This window comes from Triticum aestivum, chromosome 2A (genome assembly GCF_018294505.1).
Source record: "Triticum aestivum cultivar Chinese Spring chromosome 2A, IWGSC CS RefSeq v2.1, whole genome shotgun sequence".
In the NCBI taxonomy this organism is placed as follows: Eukaryota; Viridiplantae; Streptophyta; class Magnoliopsida; order Poales; family Poaceae; genus Triticum; species Triticum aestivum.
In genome coordinates this window covers 776,683,946-776,697,353 of record NC_057797.1, presented here as the reverse complement: position 1 = coordinate 776,697,353, position 13,408 = coordinate 776,683,946, and the positions used below count along the sequence as shown (strand labels likewise).

General features: G+C 52.5%; 2 protein-coding genes across 3 annotated transcripts; one reads left to right on the top strand and one right to left on the bottom strand.

The window, feature by feature from the left end:
• Positions 1 to 6,819: 6,819 nt before the first annotated feature.
• On the top strand, positions 6,820 to 8,031 carry LOC123191149 (uncharacterized). The gene is made up of 2 exons (XM_044603932.1): positions 6,820 to 7,364; positions 7,480 to 8,031. Exons 1-2 carry the CDS (start codon positions 6,997 to 6,999, stop codon positions 7,706 to 7,708), a joined length of 597 nt encoding a protein of 198 aa, XP_044459867.1. The 5' UTR covers positions 6,820 to 6,996; the 3' UTR covers positions 7,709 to 8,031.
• Positions 8,032 to 8,181: 150 nt separating this feature from the next.
• On the bottom strand, positions 8,182 to 11,534 carry LOC123191148 (uncharacterized). 2 transcript variants are annotated; one of them, XM_044603930.1, is made up of 7 exons: positions 11,202 to 11,532; positions 10,568 to 10,597; positions 9,923 to 10,018; positions 9,631 to 9,748; positions 8,933 to 9,260; positions 8,767 to 8,821; positions 8,182 to 8,619 (listed from the first exon to the last, which is right to left on the bottom strand). In XM_044603930.1, exons 1-7 carry the CDS (start codon positions 11,322 to 11,324, stop codon positions 8,545 to 8,547), a joined length of 825 nt encoding a protein of 274 aa, XP_044459865.1. In that variant the 5' UTR covers positions 11,325 to 11,532; the 3' UTR covers positions 8,182 to 8,544. The 2 variants fall into 2 exon arrangements, with proteins under 2 accessions (XP_044459865.1, XP_044459866.1); XM_044603931.1 differs by lacking the exon at positions 10,568 to 10,597 and having other exon boundaries at positions 11,202 to 11,534.
• Between the last annotated feature and the right edge of the window lie 1,874 nt (positions 11,535 to 13,408).

The window sequence follows — 13,408 nt, the reverse complement described above, 5'->3', positions numbered from 1 at the left end:
GGTAGAACAAATATTCCCTCAAGTTCTATCGACCACCGATACAACTCTACGCACGCTTGACGTTCGCTTTACCTAGAACAAGTATGAAACTAGAAATACTTTGTAGGTGTTGTTGGATAGGTTTGCAAGATAATAAAGATTATGTAAATAAAAAGGTAGGGGCTGTTTGAGTAAAGACATAATAAAGTAAATATAGCGAGTGTGGAAAAGTGATGGTAGGAGTTGCGAAATTGTCGCTAAGCAATTGACTACTTTACTAGACCGATAGCAAGTATTATGTGGGAGAGGTCATTGCTAGCATGTCATCCCTGACTTGGAATTCTATACACTTATGATTGGAACTATTAGCAAGAATCCGCAACTACTAACGTTCATTAAGGTAAAACCCAACCATAGCATTAAGATATATTGGTCCCCCTTCAATCTCGTATGCATCAATTTCTATGCTAGGTTGAAGCTTCTGTCACTCTTGTCCTCCAATACATAGTCCTATCAACATACAACTAACCCTAGGGTGTGATCCACGCGCGCAATCATATGATGGGCACCAAAGGACAGCAACATAACCACAAGAAAATTAAATCAATCATAGCAATTCATCAACCACCGATAGGACAATGAAAATCTACTCAGACATCATAGGATGGCAACACATCATTGGATAATAATATGAAGCATAAAGCACCATGTTCAAGTAGAGGGTACAGCGGGTTGCAGGAGAGTGGACCGCTGTAGATAGAGGGGGGAAGGTGATGGAGATGTTGGTGAAGACGGCGGAGGTGTTGGTGTAGATCGCGGTGATGATGATGGCCCCCGGTGGCACTCCGGTGCCACCGGAAGCGAGGGGGGGGGGAGAGTCCCCCTCCTTCTTCTTCTTCCTTGACCTCATCCCTAGATGGGAGAAGGGTTTCCCCTCTGGTCCATGGCCTCCATGGCAAGGGAGGGGCAAGAGCCCCTCCGAGATCGGATCTGTCTCTCTGTCTCTCTCTGTTTCTGCGTTCTCAGATTCTACCCTTTCATCGTTTCTTATATATTCTAGGAGATCCGTAACTCCGATTGGGCTGAAATTTGAACACGATCTCTATCCGGATATTAGCTTTCTTGCGGCGAAAGAATGGCATCAACCGCATTACAGGGTGGCCACGAGGGTCAGGGGCGCGCCCCCTACCTCGTGGGCCCCTCGAGCATCGTCTCGCGTTGATTTCACTTCCCAAAAATCACATATATTCCAAAAAAATCTCCATCCGTTTTTATTCCGTTTGGACTCCGTTTGAGATGGATATTCTGCGAAACAAAAAATATGCAACAAACAGGAACTGGCACTGGGCACTGGATCAATATGTTAGTCCCAAAAATAGTATAAACAGTTGCCAAAAGTATATGAAAGTTGTAGAATATTGGCATGGAACAATCAAAAATTATAGATACGATGGAGACGTATCAGGCGCCGGGTAAAGGAGGAGGTGAAGGAGGAGCCGCTCTCGCCGCCACGTAGCACGTTTGACCGCTTCAACCGTCCCACATCACCGCCAAGACGTGTCTGGCACGAAAAGGAGAGAGCGATGCCATCACCACCTCGTCGTTCGACCGAAAGCCAGTGGCGCCCAATTGTTGGCCCTCCTCGACACTCGTGGACGCGCACAGGCGCCTCTTGCATTAGCTCGGTAGTGACGGCAACAACACGTCCTCGCGTAGCTCCATGACATCGGCCAATAAGGCGTCATGGCGACCCAACGCACACCGCCGGGCCACGTTCGCGACGCCGGACGTCGCACATGGACTGAGTTTTGTGGACCTTGACCTTGCATTGGCCTAGGTCGGGGACTAGTCCAGGACCATTGCGAAGACGTCTGTGTGGCACCTGCACGGCCTTAGCGACCAACTCGTCAAGATTGGGGTGGCGGAGTCCCTGTGCGCTGTTGCCCTTGTCGCCGACAAGGGCAAGTAGAGGATGTGTTGTGAGCACCAGTCGACAGCCAATCAAGGGTGTCGCGGCCCCTATGCGCCCTACTGCCGCTAGAAGGACCATGACGACTCAGACTACGATGGTGACGGCGATTGAGCAGACAATGATGGAGGTGCCGCCGGCCGACCAGAGAGGCCATGCGTACGAGGTCACCGTCCGGTATCTCGTGTAGTTATTTTTTTCAAAATTCAATTGAACTTGTCAAATGTCGTCCAGTTCGAATGTAAAAAAAACAGTCATGCTTCAATTTTGTCCGGTTTGCATGAAATTCGTTTTTATTTTCATCCTATTTCCGCTCGAAATGTGGGCGGATGTTTGATACTTGTGGTTGGGTGGTTGTCTCCCGTATTTGTAGACGTTTAGAGCATCTCTAACAGCCGCGCTTCATGCCGCACGCTAAAAACTAGTTTGCTGCGCGCCGTTCGCCTGGTTTTGCGCGGCCGCCAGCGCTGGCTCCAACAGCGGCGCTAAAATGCAGCGCGCGCGCCGCTCCAGCAGCACGCAAAAAATGCAGCGCGCGCGGACATATACATCTCAAATAGAAGGAAAAATGATCAAACTAAACAAAAATAAATCAACGATAAATAGTTCAATTTCGTTATTACAATCCAAACAAATAATTTATCGTTTAGTACAACAAATAGTGCAATAAACACAACAAATAGTTAATGAACAATACAATGCTCTTTGTCGTCTATGCCATGCCCACCACTCCTCAATGAGATCCTTCTGAAGATCATTGTGCGCCGCGGGACGCCGAATGATATGATAGGAGGCAACAAAACGGGCCACCCTTTTAGCCCTCCGTCGCACTCGCACGGGATGTCCCAAAAGCTCATACTATGAGTAGTCTAAATTTTGGCCACGCTCATTCTCGATGATCATGTTGTGCATGATCACACAAGCGTGCATGATGTACCAAAGCATTTTTTGATCCCAAAATCTAGCTGGTTCTCTCACAACAGCAAATTGGGTTTGCAAAATCCCAAAAGCTCTCTCCACATCTTTTCTAGCCGCCACCTGAGCATTGTGGAAATCAAGATTTTTCTTACTTTCCGGCTTTTTTAACGGCTTCACGAATGTTTGCCACTTTGGATAGATGCCATCCGCTAGATAATAGCCATAGTTGTATGTACGGCCATTTGCTACAAACTGCACCGGTGGCACCTCACCATTTTTAATCTTATTCATCAGTGGTGACCGGTTGACAACATTGATGTCATTCAAAGATCCAGGCATTCCAAAGAATGCATGCCAAATCCAAGTCTCTTGATCGGCCACTGCTTCAAGGATTATAGTGGAACCCTTTTTTTTGGTCATGGAATTGCCCATGCCATGCCTTTGGATAATTCTTCCAACTCCAATGCATGCAATCTATTGAGCCAAGCATGCCAGGAAAGCCGCGAGCTTTGTTCATCGCCAATAGCCTTGCGGCGTCTTCAGCATTGGGAGATCTCAAATACTCCTCGCCAAACACTTGCACAATTCCGATTGCGAAGCGCTTGACACACATGATGGCTTGGCTCTCACCCATAGCCAAGTGATCATCAACTAGATCAGCCGGGATACCGTATGCCAACATACGTAAAGCGGCTGTCACCTTCTGAAAGGTGCTATGCCCGAGCTCTCCGACGGCATTCCTCCTTTGCTAAGAAAACCGGTCATGGCTCGCTAGTTTCTCTGCAATGTGCCTGAACAAGTCGGTGCTCATCCTAAACCGGCGACGAAAATACGACTCCGGGTATGTGGGATTCTCCACGAAATAGTGCCTAATCAATCTGTTATGGGCATCGATCCTATCTCTCCAAATTTTCTGCCGACCCATAACCGAACCACCGTGCTTCGGTTTTTTATTGATATGCATAGCTAGGATCATTGCAAGATCCTCCTCCTCTTCCATATCAAATTCTTCTTCAGAAGAATCATACGACGAACTCATCTACAATGTTCAATACTATGCTATAAAAACTACAATCAACATGCACCAAATTCATGAAGTTTGAGCAATACATACCTTCTAGGCGTTTTGTCGAACACCTTGCGGGCACCGAGCGACAGCGAGCGCTCGGGCGCTATTCGTCGGAGGACGGACGCGCGCGAGGGGCGGCGGGACTACGGGGGGGGGGGGGAGAAGCCGCCGTGGTGCGGGGATAGGCCGGCGAAGCGCGGAACGGTCGCCGGGTGGCGCGGCCGGCGGCGGCGGCGCGGCTGGATGGGGGTGGGAGTTGCGAGCGAGCGCGCGAGAGTCCAATGCGCGGGAGCGGGCGCAGCAAATAAGCGGCGGACGACTGAGTTTCGGCCCGCGCGCTGAACTACATATGCCGCGCACACTGTTTTTGCGCGCCCGTCGGAGCAACTATACCGGTTGAGCGCGCGCTAAAACGGGTAATTTTGCGGTGCGGCGCTAGTTTGGCGCGGCTGTTGGAGATGCTTTTAGTGTGTCCGATTTAGGTCGCCCTTGGAGATGCCCTAAGGGCATCTCCAGCCGTTGGCCCCCCGAGGGGGCGCCTAAAATCGCCGCCTGGGGGTGAGCCGGCGCAAAAATTGGGCCTGGGGGCGAGTTGGTCCCCAGCCGTCAGCCCCAGGGCCGCCCCCAGGCACGTTTTAAAATAAAAGAAGTTCGGCGAAGTTCGGCTTAAACACGATAAATTTCGGCCAAACACGATAAATTTTGGCCAAACACGATAAATTTCGGCACATTTCGGCGAAGTTCGCGGATTTTCATTACATAACACATATACATAAACTAATCAAGAGGAAAAACTGGCTGAAGTCGCCGCCGTCGCCGCCATCGTCGTCGTCGGCCTTCTCCTCCTTGACGCGGGCGCCCCTGCTGGACCCCTGCCCGGCGTCGCCATGGCGGACTGGTGGCGGCGCATCATCGTCGTCGTCGCTGTCGTAGATGATGACGACTCCGCCTTCGTCGCGGCCGCGTCGACGCTCCGCGAAGCGAAGCAGGGCGGCGCACTGGCGCTCCTTCGCCTTCTCCAGGCGCTCCTTCTCCATCGCTATGGAGTCCCTGCGCGCCCATTCCAGGGCCGCGTCGTCGTCGTCGAGCTCCGACGTCACCGGCGCGAGCCCCGGCTCCGTCTTCACCGGCGCGAGCCCCGACTCCGTCTTTGGCTTGACGAAGCGCGGAGGAGGAGCCGACGAGTAGGCGCGCCGGCCGCCCTCGTTGATGACGATGCCGGCGCTGCGGGTGCGCCGGCCGAGCGGCGTCTCCGCCGCGGGCTCGGCCTTGACGCCGAGCTAGGCCGGAGTGCCGGAGGAGTGCGATGAAGATCGGGAGGAGGAAGAAGAGGAGGAGGACCCGAACCTCCTTGGCGCCCATGGCCCGGCGCGTCGGTGCTACACTGGGGCGGCCGCCCTCGCCGGGTACGCCAACGGCGGGTCGTTGCCGCCCTCGAGGTACGTCAGCACGACCTCGAGTGTGCGGCCGGGGACGCCCCACCACAGGTGGCGCCCCTCGCTGTTCTGCCGGCCGCCGACCACCGGCACGCCGTTGGTGGACGCCGAGCGCTGCTGCTGGCGGCGCTCGAAATATGCCGCCCAAGCCGCGTGGTTGTCGGCGGCGTACTGGGGGAGGGAGAATTGGGCGTCGGTGAGAGAGGCGCGCACGACCTCGACTTCCTCGGCGAAGTACTTCGGCTTCGCCACGGCGGCGGGCAACGGGGGAATGGGCACTCCCCCGGCGCTGAGTCTCCACCCCGTCGGCCCGGCGCGCATGTTCGGCGGCGCCCGGATGTTCGCCTGGAATAGGAGCCGGGACTCCTGTTCGCGGAGCGAACGGCGGCCGAAGCCGTTGGCCGCCGCCTCGTCTCAGGGGAAGCGTTCCGCCATGGCTACGGGCTCGGGAGAGGTAGAGAGATAGAGGGAGGGGCTGGGCGGCGGCGCTCGGGAGAGGTAGGGAGAGGGAGGGGCTGGGCGGCGGCGAGGGACGGGGCTGGTGTGGGCACAGGCGAGTGCAGGCCACCGGCTATATAGCCGCGCCGCACCCGTGTGTACGCGTGCGAGGGAGGGGAGGCGTCGGTGCGCCGTGCCGTGACGCGCCGCCCGTGAATCAATGGCAAGGCTGACCGGCGGCAGCCTTGGCATTGATTCCTCGCGGGAACCGAGGCCGTTGGAGGAAGACGAGGCGCCGTGTCGCTAACGCGGCTGGTCCGCGGCTTTTTCGCGCCAAAACAGCTCGCCCCGGCGCCCCCGGGCGCCCCCCCCCCCCCAGCGCGCCGGGTTCGGTCTGGGTCCGCCGGAGCTGTTTTCGGCCCAGGCCGGCGAAAATCGAGCTCCTGTGGCGCGACTGGGCCTTTTTTTGGCGCCGACGCAAAAAAAAAACGCCTGGGAAGACCTTCCTGGAGGCGCAGCTGGAGATGCCCTACTACATTTGAGCCGTTTAGCTCCACCCGGCGTTTTCCATTTCAGTTGGTAGTTTATCTGCAACGGACGTTTACACTCAGATGAATTGCATCCTGCATTATTCAGTTAGCTGCTCTTAACGGAGCAGCAAGCGTCGTCCACTGTACACATGGATGGATGCATTCTCAGTGCTCACAGTCACCGAGGAGAGAGGGAGAGAGAGAGAGAGAGAGAGATGGTTCACCACGTGCCATGCCCATCCCATCCCTGCTACGCTGACGCTGCCCTTCTGTGAATCTTCTCTTCTCCGTCTCCTTTAATCTCCTCCATCTACTGTAATATTCTAATTACTTGACAGCTAGTGAAATGTTTACCAGTAACTCGCCACGGTGCATTATGATTGGTCACGCTCCAGTCCAGTGCAAGAAGCATCCAATGATCCACCCATGGCCATGGCCATGGCGTAAATAAAATAAAAGCATCAGCTTTACCTCTGCCCATGGACAAGCAAGCAAAAGCGCCACTGCTCACTCCCCACCTTCACACTTCACCACTCCACTCCACTGCCCAGCTCCCAATCTCAGTCCCAGTCTCAGTACCCGAGCTCCGGCCGCGAGCGAGTAAAATACTCCTCCCTCCCGACCTCCAATCCCTCCGAGTCAACTGACTGACTGACGATGGATCGGCACGGGCAGCACCACCGGCTGGTGACGATGCCGCGGGAGGGGGAGGCGGCTTCCTCCTACGCGGGAGGGGGCGTGGACGTGGTGGCGCGGGAGGCGGCGGCGCAGGCGCTGGGGGCGGTGGTGCAGCTGCACTTCGACAAGACGGTGGAGAAGAAGCGCAGCGCCGACGCGCAGAAGCAGGAGCTCTGGCGCCTCTTCCTCGCCTTCTTCCTCTTCCTCGCGCTCGTCCTCTCCGCCGTCTCCGGCGGGGGCCGCCTCCAGTGCCGCCACCTCTGGGCCCCCGCGGGCCTCCTCTCCCTCGCCCACCTCGCCTTCTACGCCGCCGTCGCGCACCACCTCCGATGCCTCAACGGCTTCAGGTCCTTGCCTCTTTCTTTCTTTCTTTCTTTCTTGTGCTGCAACTACAATCGATTCCGATTTCCGATTCGATCTGGTTGAGTAACAATGGATGGATGGTCCAATTGCAATATATAGGTACCAGCGGCGGTGCCACAAGCTGACGCTGGCGCTGGCGGCGGACCGGCTGCGGATGCTCAAGTCGGCGGGGGAGGTGGTGGCGGCCGCCGACGTGGAGGTGCCCTACCAGGAGCCGCACGACACCTACCTCGCCAAGTTCAAGCGCAGCTGGGCCATCCACTTCGCCTTCCTCATCGCCACCTTCGCCTTCTCCGTCGCCGCCGCCGTCGCAGTCCTCTGCTTCTAGCCCTACCCCTAGCCTAGCTACCACCATTACCTTCTCCTCCTCCTCCTCCTCCTCCTCTCTGCTTCTTCTGTTCATCAGGATTACTAGTAGAATCGAATCGATTGTGCTGTGCTGTGTTCCACCATTAGCAAGCAAGCAGCACCCAGAAACAATGTCCTACAGACAGCAGCACCAAGAGTGAGTGACATCTGTTTGCCTGCCTACCAACATTCATTAATGTCAAGGATCTTCGTTGGCCATGATTCTGACCAACTCTGCTTTGCTTTGCTTTCACTCTGGCCGGCCTAATCATCAATTCATCATAACGCAACTGTCCGTGTCAATCACATCGCATCACACATCTATAATTGTTGTACTATCTGAGATCTTCCTCTATCTAAAATGTGCACTACGCTAAGATAAGAATCACATCTCATCTGAGAGCAACACTGGAAAATACTAACAGGGGAGCTTTCATCTCGCTGCTTGTTGCATTCAGACAAGTTTATTTTGTTTCCCCTTTCAAAATCAAGAGATGAAATGAAATAGCCATCATTTGTTGTTACAGCTTGCAATGGTAGTAAATATGATTGTGCTGCTACATGTTACAACATAATCTCCTTCCATCATGTTGGGAGCTTGGCTCTGTTGGCTCAAATATCTAGTTGAAGAAAACGAATACTCAAGAAAGGAACAAACAACAGATGCGGGAAAGAGAGCTCTAGCTCCAGTTCAGGAGCCCCAACTCCCCGCAAGAGATGGAACGATTTTCTTGCCAAATTCACGCGCTCGAGTGAGGTCAGCTGATAGCGTTCTCAAGCTTCAGAACACCACGCGTGGAGGAAGGAAGAGGCTTATCACGCGGCCTTCAGGACGGTGCAGAGCGAGTTGTACGCATTGACGCACAGCTTGAACTTCTCCTCGGCTACGGCCTGTGCACAACACAAATGTAGGGAATGGACATGTCCTCTGTTAGCATATGTGTTTTCGCAAGTTGACATGTGACCAACACTGAACTAGTGTTGCATCTGTTGTTGGTTCAACTTCGAAACCACCTCAGAGTCGGTCGGGTCGGTTACCTGTGAAGAGCCTGGGTGCTTGTCAGGGTGCCACCTGAGAGCAGACGCGCGGAAGCTGCACGGAGTAAATCGGGTAAACACCAGCGGAGTGAGTGGTAAACAACATTTTGCAACGGTGGCAGAGACAAGCAACAATTTGAGGAGGCAGGACGAAACGGAATCTCACGCTGTTTTGACATCATCTAGGGTTAGTGGACCACGAGGTGGCAATCCAAGGGTGAGCCTGTGCGCATGTGAGCCAACGCCGGCTGTGTCACAGGCGTCGTCGTCGTCGTCACTTTCATCTTCGCTCTCGCTTTCAACTCTTTGTCTTCGTGATTCACCAGCCCGTCTGAATCCAAACGCTGAAGCTCTGAAGTGAAAACCCTCCCATGAAGCATGGGACCAGGTAAAACTCTGGTGATGCTCACCAAAGATGGTCTCAAAAATATTTTCAGGATTCACATAACGGGTTTCGTAGAAAAAGTTGTAGAACTTCGCCTTGTCCTTTTTGTCTACAAAAAAGAACATCCTCGTCAAACTTTCATAGTATTACGATGTGATAGCTACTTCAATGAAGTGATCTGGATGGCCAGCATCACAGATCCATGCTATATATAATCCATGAAAGTTCAACAAAACTATCATTAAGCAGCACAAAACACTGTCATCACAAAGGATCAGAATTCATATAGTTGAGTTGTAGGCTGTAGAAGTTTTGTTTGCCCTTGGAACTTCTCCGTGTAAATAAATCATATCCTCAGATGTAACTATGTAAGATATGCAGAAACGGCAATAACAACCATGAAACGCTAGATAACTACATGGATATTCCCAAGGCAGCAGAGCAAAACATGGACCTACTGTGCTAAGATAGAACCATACCCTTTCTTTGATGGTGTACTCCTTGTCGAGGTTTTGTTGAACTGTGATCCTGTTTTTTTCTGAACGTTTTGAATCGTGGAATATCATGCGAATTAGCAAAGCTGCCCATACTTCCATCCTAGAGGAATACAAGTGCACTGTAGACTTCAGGTACACAAGCAATAATAAATGGATGGTGGATGTTTTCTCTTTTCTGCCAACTCTTATGCTTGCAGAAATAAACTTTTGCCTTAATTATCCCAATGAAGGAAGGATAAGAAAGTCCATATGACAACTCAAATAGAAATTTCACCTGTATATGAGGTGTTGACTTTCCATACAGAAGGTAATTTTTCAGGGCCTTCTTTCCTTCTGCTCGTTTTTGACGAACAACGTATCGCTCATATTTCTGTTGAAGAGTTATTACCCATTAGAACTATCTCAAAATCACCATTGTCGATGCTACCTAATCAAGGTAAGGCAGCTACTAAATAAAGCATCAAGTACAAACCTATAACTGTTTTCTTTCTGCGTGATGAATTGACTCATTGAGTTTGCTTTGGCTACTAAAAACATGGCAGTGAAACAAATGCATAACACAGCTAGAGGTGCTCAATTACATTCTGAGAGATCAAATTCTGGTATCTAGCTATAAATAAAACCTTATGTGCTACCAAGTTTCTAGAAAACCATTACCAAGAGCTCTATGCAACTGTATGAGAATGCAAGCACCCTGAGGAAAATATCAAGCAAAATGCACTTTACTATCTTAGTATAATTAACTTGCAGTCCCTACTAATACTATACCGACCATAGTTACTGACGTATCTTGCAAGTTGCATCAGACATGAAGTTAAACTGCTGCTTTGAGCTACTGTGCTTCAAGTATGTTTGACATTAATGGTGCTCATGTTCCCAGCCAGTACGGATTACAGCTGAGAGATGTGTCGAGGCATACCTTGGATAGCTTCCGTTCTCCATGTTCATGCTGCACATATATGAGAAGAACATGAACAGGGGTGATGTTGTAACTTGTAAAGCATATGGATAACCCTACCGAGACCAAGAACAAATTAATTGCCAAATGTGCATGTATCAGGGTCCTTTACAGGCTAGAACTAGTTGAAATAGGAACTGAAATCACAGCACAGCAGGTTAATTGGTTGAGGACACCCCAGATGTGCACATGGAGCTTCGTCGTTCATGCTTATCCTACTGGAAACCATCGGCCGAAACCAATCAAGAAGTTTGTGGTCCATGATTCAGACTTTGGCATTCAAGTGTCCGTCCACCTAGAATCGTGTCCGGATGCTTAGCCTCAGAACTCAAAACTATTTGTTGCGGAAGAAATCAGCATCTACCAGCACCATCTATCTACTGAAATGTGCATCTACTACAGCTTCCAATTGACCAGTTTGTATGGACACGAAAGATAACAGTGAGTGATCACCAAACTGTTGCCAAGTTTGATCGATCTATTTTCCATCCACTGATTATTAACCACAAGCATCCACAGTAGCTAGCTACCTACTAGGTCGTGGAAGGATTCGCTGGAAATGGGAAAAGAGGGGGATTGAAGGAGGCGGCCGGACCTTGCAATCGAACTTGCCCTTCCACTTGGCGGGGGAGGGGGGCGTGGAGTGGAACGACGCCGCGGCGCAGAGGTGGCTCCGCAGGCCGGGGAGGCCCTTGCTCCACGAGGCGGCGGCCTGCATCGGAGGACGAATCTCTCGCGCGGAAGGGGGGAAATGGCGATCGGGGAGGCGAACGACGAGGATTTAGCTGGGCAGGGGCGGCTCCCTCCTCCTCCTCCTTGGATTCGCCTCCGCCGCTGGAATTTTAGGCAAGAAAGGCCGCACCTTTCTTCCCCCCTCCGCCTCTCTCGCCGGCGGCCGCTCTTTCTTTTTTCTCCTACCCACGCACCTCTATTTTTTTTTTGTCCTAATCACAGAGAGCACGCACGACTCAGAGAGAATGTTGGACGGGCCAGATGGTAGGCCCATTAGGGAGTGGATGCTGTAGATCAGGCCCAACTCAAGCTCCCATCATTTCTTCTTTTATTTAATTCGTTGTCTTCACTAAAAAAAATGATCTCAAGGAGGAGGACAAAAATGATCTCAGGCTACCCACGCGCCTGTGGCATCATCGGCTCACGCTTTCACCCATGACAGTAGATGATGCTGCCCGAGGGCAACGACCTTCACCCCGGCGATATCAAGAGACACATCTTTTACCACTCAGCCGGATGTTTCATTCGCATCCCGTGCCCTCTCTTGACTGGCCACCATGTCGCTTATTTGGTCGACGACCTATTTCTTCCACAACAATAGGATGCTCCATACATCGCCATCATCTTGCTTCCACACCCCTTTCACATCTGATGCCGTGAGGCTTCCACCGTTGTTCCCGCTCACAAAATCCCATTGGACGCTGGATCTTGAAGAGCAAGTGTGTCACCTCCTTGAGTGTATGTGTAGATGGAGTCGTGGCGGTGATGATCCTCCCTGTGCAACGCTACACATCAGTGCTTTCTTTTTTGCTACCACCAAGGACCAACAAATGGAATAACTTGACATGGAGCCTCCCATCCTCTCCATCCAATCACTAAAAGAGAAGTTACATATATTGGACACATGTAACAACATACAACAACCGATACTATGGCTCGATTGTGACGCCCGGATAATCAAGCTACAGTAATCCCCTACTAATGATGCCACGTCACCTCGTTTGTAGTTGCTAATCTCGAGTTAGTTCGAAACCGATTCAAATTCAAATTTAAAATATAGGCAAACAACAAAAGTTTTCCAAAAATAAAACTAAAATGTTCTAAATGTGTCGAATAAATCATAGGTAAGTGAGGTGGTGAAACCAAACTTTTATGAAATGCTTAACTACACCATAATGATTTAAATAGTAGCAAAACTAATTATTTAAATGCCTTCACTAATTAAATAAATTATCAAACTAAATTATTTGGGGACTAGAGTTTTTGTGGTAGTGGACTAAATTGAAATACCAAATTAGATGCCAAGTATATATTTCACAAAAAACTAAAACAATAAGAAACAAAGATAAAAGAATAAATAAAAAGAAAAGAACAAAAGAAATAAAAACAGAACAGCCCCCCCCCCCCCGCTGGGCCTCGTGGCCCAGCTGGCCACCAGGCCGCCCCACGGCCCAACCGGCCAGGCCGGCCCACCCCGGACCCCCCCCATAACCCCTCCCGGGGGGCACCGAAACCCTAATCCCACCCCGTCGCCCCACTCGCCCCCCCCCACTCGCTCTCTCCCTCCTCCCCGATCCAGATCGGATCGAGGGGAGTGAACCTGACGCCGCCTCGCCGGCCCCCTCCCGCATCCTCGCGCCCCCGTCCCCTCTTTCTCAGCGGCGCCCCTCGTCGCGCCTGCCGCGTCGCCCCCCCCCCCCCCCCGACGCCCTGCGCCCGCCTCCGTCGTCCGCTGCTGCCCGGAACATCGCCCGTCGCCGGTGCCGCATCGCCGGACCGCCCCGACTCCTCCACGAGCCCGCTGCCATGCCCCTCCTGCTCCCCTGTGAGCCGCCGTCCTCCATTCCTCTCCTCTTCCCTATAGATTGAACGCGCCCGCGCCGTACCGATTCACCGCGACCTCACCGCGCCCCTGCTGCGCTCCGGCCGTGCCTGGCTGAGCCCTGCACACGCCGCCCGCGCGTGTCCGCAGCCCCGCGCTATGGCCGTGCTCGCCCGCGCCTTGTCCGAACACGTCCACGCCACACCCGGCGACGCCCGCGGCCGCCCTGCTTCTCCTCCTGTGCCGCT